We start from the raw sequence: 14,244 nt of genomic DNA, 5'->3' as shown, positions 1-14,244 counted from the left end.
TAAATGAATCGTTGTAAAACAACGAATGCTATCTTCGGATAAAGTTCCGAAAGCGACAACCTTCCGATTTTTCTGAAATTTTTGCCAAAACTTATCCTTGATTAGAGAAAAAAGTCCCTAAAAGGATTTTTGGCGACAAAGCCTCGTCTGTCCCCTAGCCCCCTTCAAAGTTTTGCCAGTTCTTACTAAATATCTCCGAAAATATTGATTTTAGAGAGAAAAGTTTCAAACAAAAAATGAAGCTCATAAAAAGCTCTACAAAAAAGGTTATACACATTTTTTACGTAAACCTATTATTTTGGCTGTTATGAACAATAATAGTATTTTTTCCTCAGATGTACATGTACGTATAATTATTATTGATATATTTAAGTTACGTTATAACGCTTTCATTTACACATATTTTTATAATTAATTTATTATTATTTCATGAAAGCATTGCCGAAAAGTGCGGATTATGTGTTCGGAACAGATCGCCAATTATACTGCGCTGTGTCGGTAAGGTAGGGAATGATATCAACGATAGTGTGGAAATGACTATTTGTTTACATAACAGCTAAAATAATAGATTTACGTAAAAAATGTGTATAATCTTTTTTGTAGAGCTTTCTATGAGCTTCATTTTTTGTTTGAAACTTTTTTCTCTAAAATCAATATTTTCGGAGATATTTAGTAAGAACTGTCAAAACTTTGAAGGGGGTTGGGGGGCAGACGAGGCTTTGTCGCCAAAAATTGTTTTAGGGACTTTCTTCTCTAATCAAAGATCAGCTTTGGCAAAAATTTCAGAAAAATCGGAGGGTTGTCGCTTTCGGAAGTACACCCCTATCTTCTACAGATGGCGCCACCATTTCAATTTTTCCTACGTACTTACCTACTTATTTATTTCAATTAATTGATTATAATTGCAATATTATGACTGAATATTTTCAGAAAATCATCTGAAAGCGACAAGAAGAATAAGTTATAATTATGGAGGAATTTATGAAGATGTCATGTGATAATGAAAATGTTTATTCGATCGGTAAACGTTTGAATTCCGCAACGAGTAAACGATCACATCCGGTAAAGACGCAAGAAAAGACGTCTGCGAAAGTAACTAGGAGAAATAAAAGTGTATACCCTCCGAAGGAAAAATGTACAAATAATTCCAAGGTAAAAGAATTACACGAGATAAATGTATCTTCTGAAAACGAAGCTACAAAAGAGATACAAGTGAAATGCAAAGATCCGATAGATCGATTCGTCGATAATGAAAATGACGAGGATCCTCTTACTGTGTTACGCAAGGAAATCCAAGAATGGAGAATAAACGAGATATTAACGTGTAGAACTGAAGAAAGGTATACTAGAACTCCAAGCGAACAGCGTAGCTGTAACTATGGTATGTCTAAAGTTAATTAAACTATTAACGAATTTCTATGGATCTTTGTTTGTAATTAATTCTTAGCATATAAGTATTTCTTATTGTTTGCAGTTGCTTCCGGAGAAACCACGAAGAGGCAACGAAGTCCTAACAGTGCTTCTAAGTCCCATAGAACATACGTCGATTACCCAGCGGCAACGTGAGTACTGTTTTGTTAATTCGTTTAACTTTCAATTTGTATACATACCTTGAAATAACCAACTATGAATGTTTAACTAACTGAAATGATAAATTTGAAAATGATAAATTGGCTGATTAATATCGAGCATGTACATATGTTTGAAAACGTGTAATGTTGAAAAAGAGAAAAGAAAAAAATCATAACGAGTGTTTATATTTTATGCGCTTGTTAAGAGCTTGTAAGTTATCGAGTGAGTGCTTCGGTGATTTATTAGAACGGTTTACGATGCAACGATGAAGGTAAGTACATTTGTAGAAAGTAATTTTATAGTAATAAGTTATGCAATAGTTATTCGAATTAACATACGGATATGCGAATGTTTTTGTTATGCACAATAAAACGTGACCAAGTCAATTGCCGTGCATCAAACGAGCCAAGAAAGAGGCTCGAGAGTATCTTATGTAAGTAACTGTAAATGAAGAACGATGGGAGAAACACAGTTGTGTATCTTCACAGTGCATACATACTTACGTATGTATTTACGTATATGTATACACGCGTAAGGGAAAGACGTACGTCATTCTGGAATTTTCGAAAGTTTCGTTCAACCGGTTTATGGTTACAGAGAGACAGTAAGGCCCCTTTAATTTGCAAGTATTTGTATTAAAATGAATTCTGAGTAACTCGTATACATATGCATAATAACTTTGTTAAATATTTTCAATAAATACATACAATGATCAATCGTTTAAACTTTAACCGGTACGTACATTTTGAATTGGGCGCCATTTTGATGCGGTTCGTCGTAACGTGGACAGTTAATATAGCCTGGTGACAAATCCGAGAGTAGGAAGATAAAATAGCTTTTTCTGGTATCTTAATTTTATTCAATCTTAATACTAACGCTATAAGTAAATTTGCAATTGTGCAAAGGCGTGAAAAATATGTACCTATCTATGTATGATTTTTTGGTTAGATTGCAGTTTCCCGGGTAATTGATCTCGACTATTTTATCGGATAAATCAAAGTCGGAGAAAACGATAGGAAGTGTCCCGTTGTCGATATCACGTAGCGTTACAAAGTTACGGCCATTTTAAAAAATCACAATTTTCCAAACATTTTCTGATAATTTCGAATCCAAAAAATAACCTAACCTAACCTAATCTAACCTAACCTAATCTAACTTAACCTTAACTAAACTAAGGTTAGGTTAGGTTATTTTTTAGATTCGAAATTATCGGCAAATTTTTGAAAAATTGTGATTTTTTAAAATGGCCATAACTTTGTAACGCCACGTGATATCGACCTCGGGACACTTTCTATCGTCTTCTCCGACCTTGATTTATCCGATAAAATAGTCAAGATCAATTACCCGGGAAACTGCAATTCAACCGATTTTTTACATTTCATATTTTTTGTAGTCGGAAGGAAAGCTTTTGTATCCGCTTTTGAGGTAGCCCAGCTGCCAACTTATCGAGACGCCGCGCCGTTGTAATTTCTTGTGCAGTACTGTCACGAGTGAAAAATGATAATGAGTGTAGTGCTGTAGGTTAGTGAGAACAATAGCCACTTACGCTAATCAAGAAAGACGTATGCTGGGCATGTTCGATAGTAAAAATATTTTCGGCGATAGTTCGTGCGATGAATGAGTAATAATAAGAGATTGCCGAATTTGTCCCCGACCATGAAGCGATTCCCTCGTCGTGACTAAATTTTTGATCTTATATACCATTTGACCATCTGACCATATGTCATTTTTACTTATGCCAGGCTCGTGCATGCGTATCGAGGCTTTGTTGGCTTGTCGAGTCACGAGCCTCGAGGACATTCGTCTTGAATACCCTCGAAACGCCCGATCATTCCTCGTCGCGTTAATAATGTAAACGAAACATAAAAGCTTTACGAAGATTCAAGGTCTACGAGGAAACAAGACTTCAAGTGCGACCAGCTCATCCGGATAATGATGTAGGTTAGGTTCCCAGCGGTACATATCGCAAAAATCAACATTCTTCGTGAAGCCGAGGTTCGCAAAAAGAGCGTAAACCGGTTTGCCTCGTAAATGGCACACGAGCGTGCGAACGGGAGACAGACGCGAAGGAAAAGAGCAAGTGAGAGTAACGAAGGTAAAGGAAAGAGATCTTCCGGGCATGATTGAAAATTTACAGTAAACCAATACTTTGTTGACACTTGTTTAAAATTATTTTATACATATGTATACCAAAAGAAGAAAAAAAAACAGAAACGGTAAGAGCTCCTTTTAGCACCCCCCTCCAATTGACTGAAAAATTACCAGGCAAACTTCTCGTGAGTGTAAGTCAATAAAACATTAATGTGGAGGCGCGGAAATTTTTTTTTGAGAAAAGAATGAATTTTATTACGGGACCAAAAAAACCTACAAAAACTTCAAAAAATAATCTAACCTTATAGATATTTTTGCCATTGATTATGGCGAGCGAGAGAACAAGAGACGAGAGATGATATTGGTTCGTAGAGTTGCGATTGAGAAAGCAAATGAGATGGCGGCCGAAAAAATGCACTCGCAAACACCGTAACTGAACTGTCCACATAAATCACGACGGTGAACTGATGTGACTGATTAGATGAATTTCAAATCTCGTTGTTGTTGTCTAGAAGAGTAAGATGGCGGTGATGAAAATGGCCGCAATTTTTCATGAACCAAGAATTTCCGCGCCACGTGACTTACCCATGTGACTCCATTATGCATGAGAAGTTTGTCTGATGATTTTAAAGTCAATTGAAATGGGGTGCTAAAAGGAACTTCATCCACAGAAACTCCCTTACTAGAAATATTGAATGATTAAATAACACTACCACCATCACCGTCATTCTTGAAGACACTTGTACCCATTATAGTAAAGATGAGAGACCTGACTCACCCTATATAAGTTAGCGATGTTTCATTGTAATTAAACTATGTTAACTTTCTTATTCTCTACCGTACAACTGATTCATCGTGCTGGCCTTAACAGTACTAATAGACCAACGTACTTATTTATGATTCGTCAGCCACGTTTTTTTCTTTTACGTAACGCTACGCGCAACATTATATATACATGACGTCAGCTTGTACATTTACATTCTGAATGCTGTCTGCCAGTCAGCATCGTTGGCAGGCATTACATTCTTGTGGAGAAAGCATACTTAAACGCAGCCTAGATCCAAGATGATGGTAAACGCAAGGCCAATGTACTGTGAAGCAGAGAAAGAAAGAAAAAAAAAAAGTTCCTGTTCGCCGGGAAAATAAGCCGGTCGTTTATTTCGCGTCAGACAACACGATTTTGTTACGACTAAAGTCACGGGGAACGTTACAACGACAACGCGTTAATCAACTTCACCAGACAGAGTTTTTTTTACGTAACACAAGTGACGTCAGATTATGTCTGTTAGCCGACGTCAACAGCAGACACGGAAACAAGGAGAAAATATGGACAAGTGTAACCCAGATTCATGAACAAGATTGAATGGCGGAAGGAAAAAATAATATACTATATTATAAGACAACGTCACTTAACCACCACCATAAGAGAACAGTATAAGCTTAGTTTGCCTTTTTAAATTTCAATTAAAAAATCAACTCTACAAGTAGCACTTTTCTCTGCTTGGCGGGCATCGCGTAGAAAACGCCGCTTCTACGATATGTAAAAGAGTAGAAGAGTTCAACAGCAGGTTTTTACGTAACGCTAAAGCATGACGTCAGCATACTCGGCGTCGCGCCAGCCACCAACGACGACACGACGACGACGACGACGACAACGACGATGGAGGACGCGGAATTCTTGCGAAGAAAGCATTACCGAGAGAAGCCGAATGTAACCGAACGAGACGACACACAGCATAGTTGTATGAGGCGGCAACGTTGCGAGCGTCTGCTAGGTTCAAGGGTACGAGTGGAGGTTGCCCGCTCGCCCCATCGCTCGACAACCGGCAGGCTTATCCCCGAGAAACGATTGGGCGCATGTCTGTTGTTTTCATCCAACGGGAAACTTCTCGAAGGATGCGCGCAAGAAACTTTTGCGTCATCCATATACATACATGTGTATATATGTATATTTTATTTAAAAATATATTTACAAAAGGGCATTGAATGATCTTACCAATTTCAAAATGGCAACTGTCAATAAGTTTCCAAAAGTGTCATTCTTGATTATACTTCTGCATAAAATTCCTCGTTCAGTGGGAAGAAAGGTGTGTTGAGAGTTTCAACTTGACGCAAAAACAGATATAAATTGTAAGATAAGCAGAAAAAACAATTGAATTGAAAGGTGGAATTAAACAAATACATATAGGGTTAACTTGCGGTTGGTAACGGGGCTATTTTATTCTGATAGCTGTGATCTTCTCTCGAAGACATAGAATTTGCTGGCAAGAATGCCAGCAATGAATAAAAGCAGAAAGTAGAAAGTCACCGAGTTGGGTACGTTCCTGATGCTGGTTGACCTCGGCCCTGGTGAGTCGAGATCAACGGGAAACGAACTTACAATTCTGCCAGTCGCCATTTTTGCAGAATGCACCACCACTACCACCACCAGAGATGATGGTTACCGCTTTACCTTAAGGCTTTACTGTGACCATTGTTACAGTCGAATTAATGGTGCATCAAGGGCATTGATGCCCAGGATAAAAATGAATAAGGAACTGGCACGTTTCTTAAATGGATTTTAATTCGATAATAGGAGCACGATGAGAAAAGTTAACGGTGATTTTTCCCGAGAATACTCTTAGGTCGTTAGATTTTTCCTGATCATACGACAAGGGAAAATGCAAAAATCTCAAGGTGTACAGTAGAAAAATCGATTTTTTTGTTCGTGATTCATATTATACATTGCGCATTCACGGGATAACATCTGCTTAATCGCACAATGGACTGACGGGTACGTTCCGTTGGTTCCTTTATTATAGCGTCTGAAAGAATACGACAAAGGGCCTGAAAAAGGGTCTCCCTAAGAAATCTTTAAGATGGTTCCAACATCTGCTTTTTCTGGGGAGCTACCTAGAGAAAGAGAATTTTGCACGTGTCCTTTGAGGAAGGGAACTCCGTAGTATGTACGTATTTACATTGTGATCGTAGCGCAAAACAGGAAGTGACAATTGACATCTGTCTCGCGTTTATGTTAGATTTCTAGCTCTCGTACTACATTTTGATACAGCATACCAAATACGAAATAGCCTATTTATCAGGCTGATTAACGGATGGTTAACGCATAAAAATGGAAATGGGATTGGCTCGAATGTAATCAGAATGATCAGAAAGTGCAATACGCAGGTTATTTTTCTTTCAAGTATGAGAATCATAAGAAACGGTGACTTTTAATCGCAGTCTTTTATCGTTAATGTGCGTCTCTCATTTTGGAAACATTCTTATGATTGCATTAATTAATGTTTAGGTTAGTATCGTGACGATATGTCAACTATCCGTTATGTAAATTTCTTATATTTATTTTTACGATATTTATATGCATGCTGTAAATATTCATTTACGCTTATGCGACCGAGACGGTTGAAATTATGTCCGTAAGCAGTGCATACTTACGTACATAGAAATCAATTTGTTAGGTAATTAATAATTATAACATACGTGGAAAAAGCCTATTAAAAATTGAAAATAATAATATTTTATTCTAAAAAAATAAGTGGCTATAAGAACCGTTCTGCGCTCTTGTAATGTCAATGAATAATCATGAAAAATATTACCGATATGTTCTAAATGTTAAGCGAAATTTTATATCAATAATTAAACATTTATTTTTAGTGATACTACTTTTATTAAATTTATTATTATGGTATACATAGTATTTGCTATTGATCAACTTTTACGTGAATTCAGAAGAACGTCAGCCTCTTTAGCTCAGTGGCAGAGCACTGGTCTCGTAAACCAGGGGTCGTGAGTTCAAACCTCACAGGAGGCAAAAGATTTTCTTTTCTTTCTCCATTCGCAATACTAATATTTTTCTACTGATTTTCATTCGTAAACAATCATTGAGTATTATTAAATATTTACTTTATGATTAAAGTTTTAGAAAGAACAATTTTGTCATTCAGTGTACTAATCATTTGAAAAATGTAATAATTTGTAATTGATCGAATGGAAAATTAAAGTGAAGAAATGAAATTTGTCAGTTATAAGAAATCGTTCTGGAAAACAGTGCTCAAAATTCAAGCTGCATAGTAGGATCATGCAAATGCGTCCCACGTAGTGCAAACCTGTGCATTCTCAATATTTAGAATTTATGTATATATATACATATGTGTATGTATGTATATATATGAACTTTAGGTTCTTAGGGATGATTACGACAGGGCTATAGTTTATTTCATTCTCGCTCCTCGCTACATTTGTTCCAAATTTTGTTTACAGGGAATTCAAGATTAAAAATAACAATTTTAGGTTTATTTCAGACTAGATACATATGTATGCCCTACAGTTTGATGGGACGACAAAATCCCATCGCGAAAATACATCGTGATAGGTAGTTACGGCACTGTCCTCCTGAAACCGGTTTTACCCGATCAGCAGACTTTAGGCGACCGTTTAAGACGTGGGCGAGGTAATGGTCCGTTTGGCTAAAAATCAAAATTCTTTCCAGTATGTACGTGTAAACCGAATAATAAAGTGTCGCGTTACGACACCATTGAACGTAGTCGAATGTAGCGTCACGTATGTAAGTTACTTACGGTACCCGTGACTTTGACACGTGGTTCATTACGTCAGCATCCTTTACCCTAGGACTTACGAGTAGAATTTGGAAAGTGGTTATTCTTACAGTATACGTATATTGTACAAGTTTACGAACACCTCGTACAACAGGAAGACCGCAAAAAATTATGAAATTGCAAAATTGCAACTGCACCAGAGTCCCATCATTTTTTTTTTTCTTGCTAACTTCTAGCGCGGGAAAAGGTAAAATTATGCCGGGTACGTAGAGTACATAGGCACGTTTAAGTAGATAGATACATAGAAGTATATACACGACGGAGGCACGTGGAAGCGTGAGGAGCATACTATAGGGATCCGATTCGCTCGCTTACTTGCCCGCGGTTACTCGCGTCGCGTCGCGTCGCCTCGCGTCGCGGCTATTCGCCGCGCATTCTCGCTGCTAGTATTCTAGTATTCCATGGCGTGCTCAGGGCACCCTCGGAACTACGGGCTTACGTGACCAGCATCGCCATCGCGGACGCTCTTTCGAGAAAGGCGCCTTCCAATCCACGAATTGCAAAATATTCCACAATTACGGAACTTGCTGGCGAATTGTACCTGGCGTTTCTTCATGTAGAATCTAGAATGTTGAATTTAGAAAGAATCGATGCTGTTCACAGTTGTTTTGAAAATAGGTAGGAATACGGTATCGCTTCGATGCTCCGTATACCTGTGTACATACACACCGTCTATTCGCGAACGGCTGATTCAAAAGGGAAATGAAGCAAGTTTTACTCGAGTGAATGAAAGCCCGTTGTGGCGTACACATATTTAGTAACGGTTTAACGATCAACAAGTAATTACAAGCGAATAACGCGGTCGACTCGGAAGGCAGCAGGTAGAACAGCGATGGACTACTGAACGGATCTGAAAGCGGACGAAAATGTCGCGTACGGAACATAAACAATAAACAGCATACAGTAAACCATATACGGTACATATGTATATACATATATGTGTACACTGGTGGAATTAATTCTGGACACTTTGAATAAAAATATTTTTTATTTTATATTTGTGCAGAAAATGTATATTCTGCTGCGCTAAATTGATACCGTAATCTATGAATGTTTATACTTATTTAAAAAATTTAAAAAAAATCTAAACTGTGTTGTTATTTTTGTTTTCGCGCCTGGCAACACAGCCAATCACAGGATGAAAGGATATCCAACGAAATATTAAGTTTTTTTCTACCTCCTTTGATATCGCTGTAAATGGTCTTTTTACTGATTTTTTTATCTAAGCGACGCCCTAAAATTAGAAAACAATAATTTGAATAAATGCGAAATTTAAGCAAAAATTGAAAAGTGTCCAGAATTAATTCCACTAGTGTATACGTAGAAACGGTACGTAATACACGTGGCGCGTATAAACGAAACGGCTACGATTCGCTACGTCACGTGATCGAAGTAACGAATCGTTGCGCGAGCAACATCTTTAGGATTTCTCCTTGTTCCGTTTAATCGTACTCTTACGTTACGCGACTGGTTATCGCGGTACGCGATAAACTGCTTATCTGACCAGCTACGACACAACGTCGCACGCTCGTAGAGGTTCGAGGGACGAAGAACTTATCGGTATCTCAACACGCTAGGCCAACGTGACTTTCTAGAGAGGCATTGGATCGATACTCAAGTCTCTTTTAAGTGTTGCACGATCGCACAATCGCACAGACACGCCACTTTCCACATTTCTTGTATTTACTCGCATGTACGACGCGTCAGTCCCAACCGCGCTAAGCTCGTTTCAAGGAGAAGATGCAAAAAGTAGTCTCCCACCATTAGTCTGACTCATTGTCAGTGTCATTTTTCGGTGTCGGAAGTTAGACTTGCGTCGCCTAGTTATCATCTTCTTCCATCTACTGGAAGATTTCTCTTAACCCTCCTTTCATACTTGAAACTGGCAAGGAAAACTCTCTAAATGTTGATTTTAGATTTGGGTACACTTCCGAAGGGCCCCCCCCACCCCAGGACAACCAAACTTCGGATTTATAGTAATTGAGGGACGAGAAATCGAATGAGACCATTTTTAGAACTGGCAAATAAACCGATCTCGAGATATACAGGGTACTCTAAAAGTGTGGGACCCCCCTATTATCTCGATAAGAACGCATTTCCACGGAAAATTACTAACCTAACCCTAACCCTAACCGAACCCTAACCTAACCGAACCCTAACCTAACCGAACCCTAACCTAACCGAACCCTAACCTAACCCTTTTTTTTTTTTTTTTTAACGAGGAAGGGAAAATGCATTACGCACGCCAACAGGCAGTGTGGGACTCCCAGTTATAACTGGCATAACCACTAAAAACCCTTCCTCGATTTCGAGGTTGTACGATACACCAACCACCCCCGGCACCGCTGTAAGAGCATTACTTCAGGGGGGGGGCTTTCTACGGACCGGCTACGTGCATTGGGACGATTTTAATCGTCCTGTAACCCTAACCTAACCCTAACCCTAACCCTAACCGAACCCTAACCTAAACCTAACTTTAGGTTGCGGTTAGGTTACGGTTTAAAAACCTGAAGTTTGGTTGTCCTGGGGTGGGGGGGCCTTTCGGAAGTTTCCCCCATTTCAATGATACCTTTACACGTACGCGTGCACAGGTGCATAAGGGTGCAGGTTAAACAGCACCGCGCACTCATATGCTTACTGCCTACACATCCATGTTATACGTTATATTTAACCCTTTATTGCATGAATTTTTAATGACGAGTTGAAAAATATATATATGACTGTTAGACTACTTAAAAATGAGTGTGTTCATGAAATAAATAATAAAATTTTATTAGATGTTATTTACTGCATTTCATGACTGTTCCTGTATGGGAACTCTACACATATGCAGGTACAAAATTAATGAAATAAACAAAAAAATCTCCGTGTGAGTCTTTATCACATACAATAACTTTACTTTGTATGAAAATCACGAAAACAATTTTAACATAGAAACACAAATGTATGTGACATTTCTCGCACATAACTCAGAGTCTTCAGTATTGTCTTCTTAATTTACTATAGAACATTTGAAATTTAAGTTCCCAATTGGGAACGGAATGCAATAGAGGGTTAAAATCAATCTGGCGCTTGAACTGATCAGAACTCACTATAGGTATTCAATTCACCGTTTCCACGTATCTTCTCAACCCACTTCACTTTCAAACGCGCGTTGTAAAATATCCACGTGTGTAATAGTTACGTGGCTCGTAAATGACCAATACTGAGACTTATCGATCGATCAACTGATCCGTTGTGTTCGGCGTTCGACGTTCAACTTTCGAAGAGACCAGCTGCTGAGGACATGTCAACATTTCCCGAATGTCGAACGTCCTATGACCGTTTGTTCTCGTTTCTCAACAGCCTGTGGCATTTTTCGAAATATGTGTACGGCCAATAAATATATTGTTTCGGTTTATTTCGGCTTACTGTATTATAGTTTGAAAACTAATTACTCGATGGTGTACCTACATCACAAAATTGTATTTCCTAAATACAGTGGTACCTCGATATACGACCTTAATCCGTTCAAGATGTTTGGACAAACCAACCTTTCCTATATTTTGTTGTATAATACATATCCTTACCTGTATGATCAGTTAGTTAGTAATACATCAACTCCGAATATAATTGATTATTGATTTAATTTTTCCTCTGAGATAATTATTTAAAAATTATGCAAAATTCACAGAAAAAATTTATGTCGTATACCGAGAAAAATTTGTAGGAGAGGGGGGAAAAAGGCGTTTCGTCTCGGGATCTTACCGATCATAACGACACCTACCATACCGCAATTCGGAACTTCTATAATTCGAACTGCATGCCGGGCGACCGCTTGCGAGAACACTGTCGCCGATCATTTCGCCGCCACCTAGCGGTCCCCGACCCGAACTAAAGGCGTCCGGGGAGATGAAATCCTCTCTCCCCCTCCACTAAACGCTTACAAATTTGTCGCGTCCAAACAGGACGTATTCCAAAGCAGACGTACCTATACCGAGGTACCACTGTACAACTTTCAATAATCGGTTATTCGACACGAATAATATCGTTATCCTTGATAAGTCAGGAAACACGTGTTGTATTCAGAATTCAACAATGAAAGAAATAAGAAAGGGTCAAGATACTGTATCTGTGTGTTAATCTGGTGATGATTGATGATAAAACACGATTCATATAATTGTTCACCGATCGTCACAAGTCCGGTGACGTCCGTTAAAAAGAAACGTTTGATAATATTAGCGTAAAACGTTAGACTAATAAGTATGTGTATATGCAGGTGGATCTGCCGATCGACTTGTCCGCTGATCCGCTAATCCGCTGCTCGTATCGTGTCGAGTCGAGAAACGACGATGTAAGAAGAATGCATAATCGCATCACGTTTTCGCTATTCCACTCTGACACGTGACTGGACATAGTCTTTTAGTTCACGCAAGTGCATAACACCGAAGATGCATACGTGTACAGCTCACGAGATGATACGTGTCCATGAAAAAAAGATGCGCTCGTTATATTCGTCTGGTTGATGAGAACTTCTTGAAGGACGTTCAATCTTATTCTTTTCCCTCGAATGCTATTTTTTCTGGTATTTTCTGAATCTTGTCTTCTTTTCCTAACCTCGCATACTCTGCGCTATATGCAACCATCAAAGAGCTGACCGATCATTTCTGGTAGAAAGCGGTTGACATTTTAGAGAAGTTAAGCCTATCTCTCTAATCACGCCAATGTCTAGCGAGTGGCATAAGGGCTGTGTTTCCGAATGGCCCCACCGAAATTCAGAACTCAGGTTCGGTATATAACCTAAATTGACTACAAGAAACCGATTAAAGTTGGTTTTAGAGCTGGATGTCTTACCGGTTTCGAGATATCGTGGTCAGGTTAGGTTAGATTAGGTTAGGTTCTGTGTACGCGCAGTATCGAATAGCGCGTGCTCAGTATCGAATAGCGCATACGTAGTCTCAAAATTGTACAAAAATTTCTTACCACGATATCTTAAACATTGCAAGACATCCAGCTCTGAAACCAATTTTAATCGGTTTCTGGTAGTCAATTTAGGTTATATACCGAACCTGAATTCTCAATTTTGGTAGGGCCATTCGGAAACTTATTCGGCATTTGTTCTTTCTAGCTGGTAACCCACATTTATGATAGACCGCTGGCGCTGTTATAACGTTTTCTCACGTAAAGGTAGCCCATCTGCTTGGCCACCTGACTCCTCCTCGATTCACCTGCCACAGCTATGTACCTACGGACGTACACGTTCTCCGGACGGCCGTCTGACGTCGTCAGGTGTTTTTTCGAGCTGCTTAACGGCACGTTTTGCCTTGAAACAAAGAAGAGGGTGCAAACCAAACTAACGTTTTCTCTTTCTTTTTCTCCCTTTCGACTATCTGATGAAGATCCAACGACGGATAATCAGACACGTTTGTCGGGTTTTAGTGGCAAAAAAGATAGCCAAGTGTATCGAGTTCGTAGATTATTTTTACAGCTGTGCCACGTTGCGGCTATTAAAACAATCGCGAAAATTGTTCACGGAAGCGATCGTACTTTGTGTATATTGTTTTTAGAATGAACAGACACCGTATAGGACGATGCAATGGATCATAGCGTGGATCATGTACGCTGGATTTTATCTTTATTTATTCGGAAGTACATTTCTCGATTGTTAGGATATTCTGAGGGAAAATAATATAAGTCATCGACAGTGAGAAAGTATTTATTTTCTTTTCGCGGGTTTCTTAGACGCTAAGGCTTAGATGACTGCCTTCACCGATCCTGGTTCGGGTATTTATACACATTTTCTAGCAATATCTCTACCGGAGGTAATTAGACGAATCAGCAGGGACGTGACCTGATTCGTCAATCATCAGGAAGTGAGAAACAGTCGATCCGCGACATTCCTGACAACGGTTATGAGTTTGTCAGCAAGGATGTCACGAAATTCGCCAACGCTATACAAAATAAAAAAAAAAAAATGTTATTGAAAAAA

The 14,244-nt window shown here is 38.7% G+C and overlaps 1 protein-coding gene and 1 non-coding gene across 3 annotated transcripts in view; both read left to right on the top strand.

The window, feature by feature from the left end:
* LOC114880035 overlaps nt 1–14,244 on the top strand; it is a 47,919-nt gene that overhangs the window by 1,326 nt on the left and 32,349 nt on the right. For both annotated transcript variants that reach the window (XM_029195604.2, XM_029195603.2), the window contains exons 2-3: nt 931–1,381; nt 1,475–1,562. In XM_029195604.2, the coding sequence (XP_029051437.2) occupies nt 970–1,381; nt 1,475–1,562 (500 nt within the window). In that variant the 5' untranslated portion in view covers nt 931–969. The remainder of the gene's footprint in view (nt 1–930; nt 1,382–1,474; nt 1,563–14,244) is intronic.
* Trnat-cgu lies at nt 7,400–7,471 on the top strand. The gene has a single exon. It is a non-coding gene; the product is annotated as a tRNA-Thr (tRNA).

The sequence above is a fragment of the Osmia bicornis genome, chromosome 6 (genome assembly GCF_907164935.1).
Source record: "Osmia bicornis bicornis chromosome 6, iOsmBic2.1, whole genome shotgun sequence".
Classification (NCBI taxonomy): domain Eukaryota; kingdom Metazoa; phylum Arthropoda; class Insecta; order Hymenoptera; family Megachilidae; genus Osmia; species Osmia bicornis.
Note: the sequence above shows the minus strand (reverse complement) of the source record. Positions and strands in the feature narration are given on the sequence as shown.